The sequence below is a fragment of the Pleurodeles waltl genome, chromosome 4_1, assembly GCF_031143425.1.
Source record: "Pleurodeles waltl isolate 20211129_DDA chromosome 4_1, aPleWal1.hap1.20221129, whole genome shotgun sequence".
NCBI classification, from domain to species: domain Eukaryota; kingdom Metazoa; phylum Chordata; class Amphibia; order Caudata; family Salamandridae; genus Pleurodeles; species Pleurodeles waltl.
Window position 1 is genome coordinate 228265504 of NC_090442.1, and position 15309 is coordinate 228280812.

Consider the following 15309-nt stretch of genomic DNA (forward strand, 5'->3'; position numbering starts at 1 on the left):
ACATGCCCACCTCTCTCCCGTCACTGCCCCTTAATCCAGTCAGTATTCACTTCTCTTATCACTGCCCACCGCTCCCGTCACTGTTCACTTACTAAACAGCATCCACTTCTCCTATAAACATACACCTCTCCACTCTGTGTCAACCTTCTGTTGCTGCTTGCCCCCTCCATTGTGACCTATGTCCTCCATCAACCATGTCTCGTTAATGTCTAACTCTACAGCGAATGTCCAACTGTACCTAGCTTCTCTTGTCAATGCTATTCTCTCCTATCAAACCCTCCATAGTCTCAGTCTTGTCCCAATAACTTCAGTTTCTCTAGTCAATCACCTACAGGATCTCAATTCTACCGCTTCTCTGTCTCCAGTTGCTACCTAACTTTTGATGCCCTTCTCACTTGCCAGCACCCAACTTTTATTTCTGCTGTCCCACCTCTCCTCAGTCCTGCATTTGGGCTCAGCTTTTCAGCATTCTCCCCCACACTTGACCTCTCTTCTTGTCATATTATTCAGAAAACCAAAGTTGCAACAAGCACAAATAACTCTTTTGGTGTGTTTTACAGCTCCTCAACATCAGTTAAGTCACTTATAAGTGGTGCCTAGAGGCCAACAAGGCCTCTGTGCAGTTTGTTTACTGCGGAGACATGCCAGGCTAATGCTAGTCATGTCTAATTTCTAAAGGAATGAAGGTGCTACGTACTACAGAGGCTAGAGCATCCCATCTATTTTACAAAAGGTCTGATTTACCCATGAAACATACACTCCAGTATTAAGCTTGTGAAAGAGGTACAAAATCCACAACGATGTTTATGAAACCTGAACCTACATGGCTTCCAAATTCATATGCTACGCTCTTTGCCCCAACAGTCAATTTAGTTAGGTTTCCTCCATCCAGAGAGAAGTATGGATGACATCAAGGAATCCCTACAGAACAAACAGCATTCTTTTAAAAACTCCATTTAGGGACATCCGACACCACGAATCTTTACACATAAAGGCCATTAGCAGGTTTAGAACGCAACAGGGCTCTGATTTGAGCCTATTTTTAATGTTATTTTTCTCATAGCCGGCCTGGCCCTTGATACCTCTGATAGTGACCTAAACTCACAACTAGTCTAGGTAGATATCTGGGGAGGACACCTCATTTTAATCAACCAATTCCTACGATGGTTGACAGAAGACCAATCAAGAGAGTAGCATTCAGCCACCTTTGAAAATCCACAGACTGCTTAGAAGTAAAAGAAAAGGAAGTTCATTTGGAAGACGTTGATTTAGAAGACAAGAAAACATCTTGAGCTAGCCTTGGAAAGCAGAGATACCTTGGATCTTGTTTTCTCCTGCACCAAAGCTTTCCAAGGGATGTGAAGATGAAGGGGGTGTCTGCACCTTATTTTTTCAGGAGGACAAGGTTAGTATATATTAAGAAATGCTATACCTGGAGGGTATACTTTTTACATAAAACTCCATACCGGTGATTTTGAAGCAGTTTATTTCTGGTTCAAACAAGACAGCTGAAAATCCCATGTCCTTCAATTGAGGGTTCCCTTCTATATTAAAGAAAGTATTGTGAACTCAAAGGACAACTAAGACTTTGAATTAAATTGGTTGGTGTCTGGAGATGAATATTCAAACATTGTAAAAGCTGGATAGATATTCTTACCTACTTGACTGTGAACTGGTCATCTCAGCATATTACAAAACTACAGGAATCCCAATGTGGGAGATGCAGAGGGGAAGGGTTGAGAACATAAAAAGGTTAGAGGGAGTTTGGTTACAACAAGGAGAAGTTTTAACTGCACCATCTCACTTGCATTCTCTTAGCAGCATTCTTCCTCTTGATCCCAGATATCCAGGCCCCTGGGGTACTATCAAAAGTAATTTTTCCTTATAACTCAACAGCAATAATGGACAAGCTTCGGTTTTTATGGTTTAACTGCTTACCTACAGTTCCTCCAATGCCCAGACTAACCTCTGCCAAAATGAGAGCAACTACCTTTAAATACCTTAGTGCTAGTGTATCACAAATTCACCATGATATTACTTTTCACAAACCAAAAATTCTCTATACTACTTAAAATTAATTACCATCTTTAAAGGAAACGATATGGCCATTTAACAGCAGCAGTGGAAACATTACTTTATTTTAAGGGCCATCTGATGCAGTGTGTGGATTTCCAGTCTCTCTGCACAGTACACAAACAAAGAGATACATAAAGTCCGAAGCAGACAGAGAAAGAGGGACAAGAGGGAGAGATACAGGGAGCAGTGTAGACACAGCAGGGGAATGGAAAGTGAAGGAGATGGGGCATAAGAAACAGCCAGAGAGGGGGCCAGTGCCCAGAGAAGAGGGAAAGCAAAAAAAGCTAAAAGAGTAAGAGCAACAAAGAAAGAGAGACTGACACAAATAATGATAGACAGAAATAGGGCGAGGGGGTGAGGGAAAAGAGCCATCTGTTTGCTTTGCACTGCCTTACACCAAGAGGAACTAATGATCAATAATACAACATGAAGAGTGTGCATCAAAAATAGTTTAGCAACTAATAGCTAAGGTAGCTTAACAGAGGGGAAAGGAAGTTTGATTCCGGTAAAAAATGGGATTGTGCAAAATGTAAGGCTCCATAAAGCAAAAAGAATTCACACCAAACTACAGATTTATCCTTGCTTAAAAGTATAATGAGGACGGAGGACAACCAAGGCAAAATCAAGACAAAATGATCAATGACTAAATAATGTGCAGAAAGAAAAATGTGAAGCAAGGGCACAAAAATGCTTCCAAAGCAGGTTAAAACAGGCTGCAGAATTTGATTGAATCCAGACAATAATTGCACTGAAAATAGAAAGCACGTTTACATGGCTGCACCAAACATTATTTCACAAGGACTGATGCAAAAACTGATGGTTTAGGGGATGAAGAGGGGGACATCTAGACTCAGAGTACACTGTGGGCACTGGGGGAAGCAGACAACGCAGTGCGGGATTTGGGATACTGGGGATTAGGAAGTGGTAATGTGGGATGCACCTCGGCACAGCAGCCCATCGTCCTGCTCCACTGCAGCTGCAGCAGACCAGAGAAGCAAAGAGACATCAAGTAGTCATATTGGCTTTTCAAGAGTCCTCCAATGAGGTAGAGGAAAGCAGCATGGCTTCTATTGCTGCCCAGGGGCTGCCACGATCAACATGGTGGTTGTATCTGCCCACTACTGACCCCAATCTTATTTGTCAATCACAGATGAAAAGGATAGGTAAGCTAATATATTTCTTCTGGGGGCGGAGCAAAAATGTTAGATACTTCAAAAAAGCAACAGTTGAAGTGGCCTGACCAAAAGAAATCAATGGCCAATGGGTGCTCACTTGAAGCCCCTTTAGAATTTTCTTTACAACTGTCGGATATCAAAATTGGCATATGACACTAGAAGTCAAGGATCAAGAAAAGGATTAGCAGCAGCTTTCCTTATAAGACCAGTAGTGTAGGTTATCATCAGTGGGAAGGTGTTTCCGACAAAACTTCTTTATGGATTGATTATTCATTATACAATACATCCCACATGCATATAATATTTAGATATAGTAAGTAGACAAATTTAAATTGTTAGACAAATGGAGAAAGGGCAAGACTTGGAAAATCAACACCTATCGATGAAGCCTAGAACAAAGTGAACCAAAAAACAACATGAAATTAAAAAGAAAACTGTGCCATGCAGGTCAAAAGATACTGGACAACTAATGTAATTTCTCTCATGCCAGCAAGGCGAATACTAAACATCAACTTTAAGAACCACATGTAAATACATTCATATCAAAGCACCTTCACTGGCCTTCTTGAGGTGATGTATCAGTTTTAGTTATAAGAAGGCTTACCGGTTCGTAAATCAGCCCACTACTGGACAGAACCATGGTTTCTGCTAAATCCAAAACATCTGCTCCAACATCTGTGCATAAAGGAACAGTAATTTAAACCAACATTTGTTTCATAGGTACAAGAAAAATGGAAACTGCACAACACAAGCCTGAAGTAAAACAAATTAATTTTAGAGAGACTAGTAATAAAATTGGTATTTACTACATGTGCATCCCATCCCCTTCAAAAGTTTATCAACCTCTAATTAGGGCCATCTTTTAACACCCCACTGGAGCACCACTGGACAGGTCCATATGGCTTGAAAACTGGGTCTAGGACAACCTCATCCACAATTAACTCTCAAAGTAACAGGGGTGAGCGGTCAAAGGCTTCTCAGTGTAGTAATAAGGGAGGGCAAGAGCTCAGAACTCAACAAATTCGGACTTGCCAGTTCAACCATTTGCAAAGTAGCTCTTGAATTCCATTATCGCTGCGGAGTACACTGAGAATATATTGTTATCCAAACCCTGCCAATACCACTAAGCCACATCAAAGCTCCAAACTGAGTATTATGAAGCAGGACAACATCACAAACGCTACCAACTCCTAGGACTGGATGAGAGGGATGCACAATTTTGCAGAGGTCACAACTCTCCAAGAGGACACTGAACTGCCAACATCCATGCACCCTTTTCATCTAACACAGGTGTTGGCACCAAGTTAAAGAAGGGACAATCCAACTGTACCAATATTTAATAGTAGTTTGTTACGCACTTCCAGGGTGGAAACCTACCTGCAGATTGTTTTTCAATAATCACAAGTGTTATGAGTATGTGGGTGTTCACTGTATTCTGTATGGACAAGCCCAGGCAAAGTTCTATCTCCTGCCCTAGCCTTCAATTTAAGATTAAGGAAAAGCGATCTTTGAGGTGTATTTTATTCCACTGGCAATACACCTTGAAAATTCCAATTATCATGATCTGTGGACCAGGAAGCAGCATTTTAAATAGCAAATTGCTCTTTTGAACTCTTAAGCTACAGTTGGGTGCCCTAAATTACTGACTCCCCGTTTGCTTACTGCTGTCCAAAATTATACATATGAAGTTTATTTCCCAAAAACCTAGCTACATCGAAACTTAGAAAACAACCATTCCAATAAAACAAACCTCACTGTGTGAGCAAAATACCAATTTTTAACATGGCTTTCAACTTACACTGACACTTCATAGCAACTGTAATGTCTATGTTAATCCTTAATTTGCTGTAAAATAAAAAGAAAGAAAAAAAAGGTTCTTAGGTCAAACCCAGTAAGCAATCTGCTTATTATATTTATAAATTACTTTTATACGGAAGAGAGAGTTGAAACATTAGCTTACAATAATGAACAATGTAACTTAAGTAAACAGGATCTAAAAGGTAGAATTTCATGAGTTGAAATCAATACAAGGCTATTAAATGTATGTACAATCACTAGATCGTTTCCATAACAACGCCTAATAAATACATCATCCACATTACATATAAGCCTATACCCTATATCAGATGTCATAAAATCAGCAGGTACATATAACCCTTTCAGGGTTAGAGTGACACAAATTATGCAAAAAAAGAAGAGATAAGTCTGGATAGTTCCCAAGTTTAGTTAGGTGGAGAGCTACCCAGGAGATTATAATATATATATATAGAAAATGTCACTTAGCCAGTGTACATCTGTTCGTGGCATGTTGCGCTGCAGATTCACATGCTGTGCACTGTTCTTGCCATCTAATGTTGGGCTCCGAGTGTTACAAGTTGTTTTTCTTCGAAGAAGTCTTTTCGAGTCACGGGACCGAGTGACTCCTCCCTTTCGGCTCCATTGCGCATGGGCGTCGACTCCATCTTAGATTGTTTTCCCCGCAGAGGGTGAGGTAGGAGTTGTTAAAGTAAGGATACTAGAGGTGCCCATCCAATGGAGTAAATGTGTATGTACATAGAGTATTAAAGTAAAAAATATTTACATATATACAATTTCAATGCAACTAAGACGGCTACAGGCTCCCGGGGGGATGGGAGGGCGCATGTGAATCTGCAGCCCAACATGCCACAAACAGATGTACACTGGGTAAGTGACATTTTCCGGTCGATGGCATGTGTAGCTGCAGATACACATGCTGTGCATAGACTACAAAGCAGTAATCTCCCCAAAAGCGGTGGTTAGCCTGTAGGAGTTGAAGTTGTCTGAAATAATGTTCTTAGTACAGCCTGTCCTACTGTGGCTTGTTGTGTTGCTAACACATCTACACAGTAATGCTTAGTAAATGTATGAGGCGTAGACCAAGTGGCTGCCTTACAAATTTCTGACATTGGTATATTACCAAGAAAAGCCATTGTGGCGCCTTTCTTTCTAGTGGAGTGTGCCCTTGGTGTAATGGGTAATTCTCTTTTAGCTTTAAGGTAACAGGTTTGAATGCATTTAACTATCCATCTGGCAATGCCCTGTTTGGATATAGGGTTACCTGCATGAGGTTTTTGGAAAGCTACGAACAATTGTTTCGTTTTACGAAATTGTTTCGTTCTGTCAATGTAATACATTAGCGCTCTTTTTATGTCTAATGTATGCAATGCCCTTTCAGCTACTGAGTCTGGTTGTGGAAAGAATACTGGGAGTTCCACAGTTTGGTTTAGATGGAATGGTGATATGACTTTTGGTAAAAAAATTGGATTTGTACAGAGAACCACTTTATGTTCAAGTATTTGTATAAAGGGTTCCTGACTAGTAAATGCCTGTATTTCACTAACTCTTCGAAGTGATGTGATGGCTATTAGAAAGGCTACTTTCCAAGTTAGAAATTGGATTTGACAAGAATGCATGGGTTCAAATGGTGGGCCCATGAGTCGTGTTAATACAATATTAAGATTCCGCGAAGGTACTGGTGGTGTCCTTGGGGGTATGATTCTTTTTAGTCCTTCCATTAAGGTTTTAATAACTGGGATTCTAAAAAGCGATATTGTATGTTTAATCTGCAGATAAGCAGATATTCAAGTGAGATGGATTTTAATGGAAGAAAAAGCTAGATTTGACTTTTATAAGTGTAGTAAATAACTTACAATGTTTTGTGTGGAGGCGTCTAGTGGCATAATTTGATAAGCCTGGCAGTAGCAAACAAGTCTTTTCCATTTGTTCGCGTAACAATGTCTTGTTGTGGGTTTTCTTGCTTGTTTAATGACCTCCATACACTCTTTTGAAAGGTTTAAATATCGGAATTCTAAGTCCTCAGGAGCCAGTTTGCTAGGTTGAGCGATGCTGGATCTGGGTGTCTGATCTGTTGTTTGTGTTGTGTCAACAGATCTGGTCTGTTTGGCAGTTTGATGTGGGGTACTACTGACAAGTCCAACAGTGTGGTGTACCACGGTTGGCGAGCCCACGTTGGTGCTATAATTATTAGTTTGAGTTTGTTTTGTCTCAGTTTCTTGACCAGATAAGGAATGAGCGGGAGAGGGGGAAAAGCGTAAGCAAATATCCCTGACCAGCTGATCCATAGATCATTGCCCTTGGGCTGAGGGTGTGGATACCTGGACGCGAAGTATTGGCATTGTGCGTTTTCTTTTGTTGCAAACAGATCTATGTTTGGTGTCCCCCAGCGGTAGAAGTGATCCTGTAGAATCTAGGGATGTATTTCCCCATTCGTGAGTTTGCTGTTGATCTCAACTGAGATTGTCGGCTAACTGACTTTGAATGCCTGGTATGTATTGTGCTTTCAAACAAATGTTGTTGTGAATTGCCCAATGCCAAATTTTTTGTGCTAAGAGACACAGCTGTGAAGAGTGTGTCCCCCCTTGTTTGTTTAGATAATACATTGTTGTCATATTGTCTGTCTTGACAAGAATGTGTTTGTGGGCTAGCAGTGGTTGAAACGCTTTTAATTCTAGAAACACCGATAGCAGTTCCAAGTGATTTATGTGAAGTAGTTTTTGCCGATTGTCCCATTGACCTTGTATGCTGTGATTGTTGAGGTGTGCTCCCCACACAACCATGGAAGCGTCTGTTGTAATAATGGCGTGAGGCACTGGGTCTTGAAAAGGCCACCCTTTGTTTAAATTTACAGGGTTCCACAATTGAAGTGAGGAGTGTGTTTGGCAGTCTATCAACACTAGATCTTGTAGTTGACCCTGTGCCTGCGTCCATTGTTTTGCTAGGCACTGTTGTAAGGGCTGCATGTGTAGTCTTGCGTTTGGGACAATAGCTATGCATGAGGCCAACATGCCTAGTAGTTTCATTACAAACCTTACTGTGTAGTGTTGGTTTGGTTGCATGCTTGATCTTACATTTTGGAACGACTGAACTCTTTGTGGACTTGGAGTGGCAGTTGCTTTTTGTGTGTTGAGTGTTGCTCCCAAGTATTGTTGTAGTTGGGATGGTTGTAGATGTGATTTTTGGTAATTTATAGAAAACCTTAGTTTGTGTAGAGTTTCTATGACGTATTGTGAGTGAATTTGACATTGTTGCTGAGTGTTGGCTTTTATTAGCCAATCGTCTAAATATGGGAATACGTGCATGTGCTGTCTCCTTATATGAGCTGCTACTACGGCTAGGCATTTTGTAAATACTCTGGGGGCTGTTATTCCGAACGGTAGCACTTTGAATTGATAATGTTTGCCTTGTATTACAAACCTGAGGTATTTCCTGTGAGATGGATGGATGGGTATGTGGAAATACGCATCCTTGAGATCCAGTGTTGTCATGTATTCACCTTTTTTTTTTAGTAAGGGAACTACGTCTTGAAGTGTGACCATATGGAAATGATCTGATTTGATGAAGAGAGTTAGTGTTCTGAGATCTAAGATCATCTTTAACGTTTTGTCCTTTTTTGGAATAAGGAAATACAGGGATTAAACGCCTGTTCCTTTCTGGTGATAAGGTACTAGCTCTATGGCTTGTTCTTGTAGTAGTGCTTGGACCTCTATATGTAATAGGTCTAAGTGTTGTGGAGACAATCTGTGTGGTTTTGGTGGAATATCTGGAGGGAATGTTGTGAATTCTATGCAATAACTATGTTGGATAATTGATAGGACCCACGTGTCTGTGGTAATGTGTGCCCAATCGTGGTAGTATTTGGTTAGCCTCCACCCCACTGGTGTCAAGTGTTGGGGTAGTGTGACATTGAAGTCACTGTTTGCTAGGGCTTGGTTTGGCGGGCTGGAATTTCCCTCTTCCTCTTGGGAATTGCCCTCCATAGGAACCACAAGCCCCCCCACCCCTTTGGTATTGTGACTGGTAGGTGTGTTTTGTTTGGGAGGTGGATGGTTCAGATGTCTGTTGCCGAACCCCCCCGCTAAATTGTGGTTTCCTAAAGGTGCCTCTGTGGGGAGTAGAGCACACCCATGGCTTTGGCTGTGTCTGTGTCTTTTTTCATCTTCTCGATCGCTGTATTGACTTCCGGCCCAAACAATTGATGTTGGTTAACCGGCATATTTAGTACCGCTTGTTGTATTTCTGGTTTGAATCCAGAACTTCGCAGCCATGCATGTCTTCGAATAGTTACAGCTGTGTTGACAGTTCGTTCTGCTTTATCTGCAGAGTCCAATGCAGACCTTATCTGATTTTTTGATATGGCCTGTCGCTCTTCAACTACTTGCTGGGGACGTTTTTGGTGTTCCTTGGGCAAGTGCTGGATGATGTCTTGCATCTCGTCCCAGTGTGCCCTATCGTAGCGTGCAAGTAGGGCTTGCGAATTTGCAATACGCCATTGATTGGCTGCTTGTGATGCCACTCTCTTGCCAGCTGCGTCAAACTTTCGACTCTCTTTGTCAGGTGGTGGGGCATCCCCTGATGATTGTGAGTTCGCCCTCTTTCTTGCAGCCCCCACAACCACTGAGTCCGGGGTGAGCTGTTGCGTTATAAACACTGGGTCTGTCGGGGTGGTTTATATTTCTTTTCGACCCTCGGCGTGATAGCTCTTCCCTTTACAGGCTCTTGGAAGACCTGTTGTGCATGCTTGAGCATGCCTGGTAACATTGGCAGGCTTTGATAGGATGCGTGAGTGGATGCCAGAGTGTTGTAAAGGAAGTCATCCTCCACTGATTCAGAGTTGTAGGAAGTTGGCTCTATATGTGCTATTTCAAAGTAAGGAATAGCATGCACAGAGTCCAAGGGTTCCCCTTAGAGGTAAAATAGTGGTAAAAATAGATAATACTAATGCTCTATTTTGTGGTAGAGTGGTCGAGCAGTAGGCTTATCCAAGGAGTAGTGTTAAGCATTTGTTGTACATACACATAGACAATAAATGAGGTACACACACTCAGAGACAAATCCAGCCAATAGGTTTTGTATAGAAAAATATATTTTCTTAGTTTATTTTAAGAACCACAGGTTCAAATTTAACATGTAATATCTTGTTTGAAAGGTATTGCAGGTAAGTACATTAGGAACTTTGAATCATTTCAATTGCATGTATACTTTTCAAGTTATTGACAAATAGCTATTTTAAAAGTGGACACTTAGTGCAATTTTCACAGTTCCTGGGGGAGGTAAGTTTTTGTTAGTTTTACCAGGTAAGTAAGACACTTACAGGGTTCAGTTCTTGGTCCAAGGTAGCCCACCGTTGGGGGTTCAGAGCAACCCCAAAGTCACCACACCAGCAGCTCAGGGCCGGTCAGGTGCAGAGTTCAAAGTGGTGCCCAAAACACATAGGCTAGAATGGAGAGAAGGGGGTGCCCCGGTTTCGGTCTGCTTGCAGGTAAGTACCCGCGTCTTCGGAGGGCAGACCAGGGGGGTTTTGTAGGGCACCGGGGGGGACACAAGTCCACACAGAAATTTCACCCTCAGCGGCGCGGGGGCGGCCGGGTGCAGTGTAGAAACAAGCGTCGGGTTCGCAATGTTAGTCTATGAGAGATCTCGGGATCTCTTCAGCGCTGCAGGCAGGCAAGGGGGGGGTTCCTCGGGGAAACCTCCACTTGGGCAAGGGAGAGGGACTCCTGGGGGTCACTTCTCCAGTGAAAGTTCGGTCCTTCAGGTCCTGGGGGCTGCGGGTGCAGGGTCTCTCCCAGGCGTCGGGACTTAGGATTCAAAGAGTCGCGGTCAGGGGAAGCCTCGGGATTCCCTCTGCAGGCGGCGCTGTGGGAGCTCAGGGGGGACAGGTTTTGGTACTCACAGTCTTAGAGTAGTCCTGGGGTCCCTCCTGAGGTGTTGGATCTCCACCAGCCGAGTCGGGGTCGCCGGGTGCAGTGTTGCAAGTCTCACGCTTCTTGCGGGGAGTTTGCAGGGTTCTTTCAAAGCTGCTGGAAACAAAGTTGCAGCCTTTCTTGGAGCAGGTCCGCTGTCCTCGGGAGTTTCTTGTCTTTTCGAAGCAGGGGCAGTCCTCAGAGGATGTCGAGGTCGCTGGTCCCTTTGGAAGGCGTCGCTGGAGCAGGATCTTTGGAAGGCAGGAGACAGGCCGGTGAGTTTCTGGAGCCAAGGCAGTTGTCGTCTTCTGGTCTTCCTCTGCAGGGGTTTTCAGCTAGGCAGTCCTTCTTCTTGCAGTTGCAGGAATCTAATTTTCTAGGGTTCAGGGTAGCCCTTAAATACTAAATTTAAGGGCGTGTTTAGGTCTGGGGGGTTAGTAGCCAATGGCTACTAGCCCTGAGGGTGGGTACACCCTCTTTGTGCCTCCTCCCAAGGGGAGGGGGTCACAATCCTAACCCTATTGGGGGAATCCTCCATCTGCAAGATGGAGGATTTCTAAAAGTTAGAGTCACCTCAGCTCAGGACACCTTAGGGGCTGTCCTGACTGGCCAGTGACTCCTCCTTGTTGCTTTCTTTGTTCCCTCCAGCCTTGCCGCCAAAAGTGGGGGCCGTGGCCGGAGGGGGCGGGCAACTCCACTAAGCTGGAGTGCCCTGCTGGGCTGTGACAAAGGGGTGAGCCTTTGAGGCTCACCGCCAGGTGTCACAGCTCCTGCCTGGGGGAGGTGTTAGCATCTCCACCCAGTGCAGGCTTTGTTACTGGCCTCAGAGTGACAAAGGCACTCTCCCCATGGGGCCAGCAACATGTCTCTAGTGTGGCAGGCTGCTGGAACTAGTCAGCCTACACAGATAGTCGGTTAAGTTTCAGGGGGCACCTCTAAGGTGTCCTCTGTGGTGTATTTTACAATAAAATGTACACTGGCATCAGTGTGCATTTATTGTGCTGAGAAGTTTGATACCAAACTTCCCAGTTTTCAGTGTAGCCATTATGGTGCTGTGGAGTTCGTGTTTGACAGACTCCCAGACCATATACTCTTATGGCTACCCTGCACTTACAATGTCTAATGTTTTGTTTAGACACTGTAGGGGTACCATGCTCATGCACTGGTACCCTCACCTATGGTATAGTGCACCCTGCCTTAGGGCTGTAAGGCCTGCTAGAGGGGTGTCTTACCTATACTGCATAGGCAGTGAGAGGCTGGCATGGCACCCTGAGGGGAGTGCCATGTCGACTTACTCGTTTTGTCCTCACTAGCACACACAAGCTGGCAAGCAGTGTGTCTGTGCTGAGTGAGAGGTCTCCAGGGTGGCATAAGACATGCTGCAGCCCTTAGAGACCTTCCTTGGCATCAGGGCCCTTGGTACTAGAAGTACCAGTTACAAGGGACTTATCTGGATGCCAGGGTCTGCCAATTGTGGATACAAAAGTACAGGTTAGGGAAAGAACACTGGTGCTGGGGCCTGGTTAGCAGGCCTCAGCACACTTTCAATTGTAAACATAGCATCAGCAAAGGCAAAAAGTCAGGGGGCAACCATGCCAAGGAGGCATTTCCTTACAAGAGTGCATTGTTAAGTTGTGGAACGTAGCTGCCCTGGCTAGTACCTGCGTATATGCTGTACTGTCCTCTGGTGGTGAAGGCTTGGTTGGTTAACACTCTGGGCTGTTGTCCAATATAGGTGGATCGTATAGATCCCATGCATCCGCATCATCTTGGGTCATCCCAGTATGTGTGGGTGACTGCGTTATCGGTGTACCCACTGATGACAATTGTGGTGAATGCAGTGGGGATGGTTGTGGTGAGACCTGTGGTGGTGGTGACCTGTCTCTAACCACTTTGGCTTTTGGTTGCATTTCTGAATCTTGAAAGGCTATTTTTCTTTTAGATTTGAGTGGAGGGATGGTCTGTATCTTCCCTGTATCCTTCTGGATTTGTAACCTTTGTTGCGTTTGGTCCGGTTTTTCTACATCCAGATCTTGCTCAAATCTAGGCCTTTGTTTGAGTTGCATCAAAAGCCCTTGCTCCTCTGTGTATGATGATCGTTTCGGCTCTGAAGCCGTTTTTTTCGGTGCCGAAATTTCTAATGTAATTGTCTTTTTCGGTTCCGAGGAGCTCTTTCAGGCTTGCTCGATTCAATAACTCGATGCCGAAGTTTTTCGGTGCCGGAATCTCGACCGGAGTCGGAAGTCTTTGGCAACTCTTTGGCCTTTTTCGGTGCTGATGTAATCTGGTCACCTTCCCTTCTGTGGGTTGAGCCATGGCCTGCTGGCGTCCCCGTGGCATTGAATTTTTTGGTGTGACCCTGGATTTTGGATGGGGCAGGTTCACTCACAGTTTGTTGCACTGTTGAGGGTTGTTCACCTTCGGATTCATCTGAGTCTGTTTCTTGGATGGAAATTCTTCCTTCGTCCTCGAGATCTTGTTTCGGCAGCACGTGGTGTGGGTCTCCCCTTCCTCAGCTTTTGAACTCCATCTGGGTCAAATTCATGCTTCCTAGGTTAGTAAAAGAGACATGAAGGCTGCAGCATTGGTCCAGTAGCAGAGGTTTTTGTGATAATCTCAGAAAGGACACGAGTCCCCAAGGAGGAACTACAGTGAAAAAAACAACCTCTTTGAGACTCATTTATTAAAACAAGCCAGTTGGAGACCATGCTCTTGCTTTTTCCTCACCTAATGTTTTGTTTACTTAAAAGCTAACAGCAGGGAAGGTGACCCAGGTTTTTGGCCAACTGACTTCTTTTTAATTTTAAGGGGACATGGAAGTATCTATCGCCTTTGTGTATGAGCCTAACTCTGGTCAGGAACAGTTTCTCAGAGCTACACTCCAGAAGCTACTCTCTCCTATCATGTGCTGCCGCCTCCCCATAACCCCTTACCACCACCCCCCACCCCACCGTCAAGAGTTCTGGTACAAAGTCCCTCAAGTTTAAGCCCTATAAATACCTGGTGGAGGGGTGGTGTCATGTAACCCTACCAGAGTCATTTCTCACCCTTTCTCAGCTCATAAATCTTATGGAAGACTAAACATGATCTTTCTAGTCCATACACATACATACATACATACATACATACATGACTATAGGGCTGGAGCATGGAATTACCTCACAATCTAACCATGTCATGGTAAAATGCCGTCTAAAGTGGGTCACTCATGCAGCGATGCAAGGATGAACTAGGAGGATCAACAATACATGCTTGCATGACTGTCACAAAGGTGGGAGTTCTCGGTTTTAATGCTATGGGCAACAATTTAGAGAGGACTTCGGATCACCTGAAGGCAGTGGTGAGAGATTGGTTTGATCGCAGAAGGCTCACGCACATAGGAAATCAGAGAAGAGCTGGGGAGGAGGAGACTACAGGCTGAAGTGCGGGAGCCGAAGCGTTACGAAAATAAAATCTCAATTACAACACTTGAGTAATGTCCTGTGTATACAAGGCCAACTTAGAATACTGGACCTCAATAAACCATATTTAAGTGGAACAAACGTTCTATAAAGAGTTCAGGGAGACAACTAAACTCTTGATCCAGTCAAACACAGTCACCATCAAAGAAGAAAAGAGACTCATGGTGGAGAATACAGAAAAAGTTGAACAACTGCCCAGCTATCGATAGTGTTATACAGATGGGCGATCCAGTCTAGAGTTGTATGCTTTTACTGAGTCGCTAGTATAGTATAATCTAAATCATTCTGGCTCTGAAGACTACACTGGGTCACTGAAAAAAGAAGCTCGTTTTAAAGACACTATGATCAGACCCCATGCTCTTCTCTAGATGTGGCAAAAGCTTTTGATAGGGAGAACAGCAACTGGAGTGTGGACAAGGCAAGGTGCTTTTTCACACCATGCCACCTCATTTTGGACCCAGCCATATTGTAATCAGCTTTGACTCCGCTCCTCGTGGAAACAGTCCAGCCTGAAATGCCATACCACGTCCTTATGGAACTGAAGCACAGTGAGAAACAAGTCTTGGGCTGCCTATTTTCTAGCTCAGAGAGGACCTGGTTTGGCAGTTGGGGCTGGAATGTTCCTATTGGAGCAGAGTCAGAACTGATTTGCATATAGCTTGGTCTAATCTGAAGTGACATGATGGATAAAAGAATGATGGATTGCAATGCTTCCCCGAGTGATTGCCAGTGATTAGACTTATTGCAAGCATGTGTCCTTGGGTAGTAACAAACGCAATTTAAGCACCTTATATAAGTTTCCCATAGCAGTATCTCAGGGGGATACCCATCTGGGCAATTACAGGATTTTCAGTGTCTCACTCTTGAATTTTA

General features: G+C 43.9%; 1 protein-coding gene across 3 annotated transcripts in view; it reads right to left on the bottom strand.

Annotated features, from left to right (window-relative positions):
* Positions 1–15309, bottom strand: part of ERGIC2 (ERGIC and golgi 2) — a 159947-nt gene that overhangs the window by 118948 nt on the left and 25690 nt on the right. For all 3 annotated transcript variants that reach the window (XM_069228185.1, XM_069228184.1, XM_069228186.1), the window contains 2 exons: positions 5050–5096; positions 3856–3926 (listed from right to left, as the gene is read on the bottom strand). In XM_069228185.1, coding sequence (XP_069084286.1) covers positions 3856–3926; positions 5050–5096 — 118 coding nt within the window. The remainder of the gene's footprint in view (positions 1–3855; positions 3927–5049; positions 5097–15309) is intronic.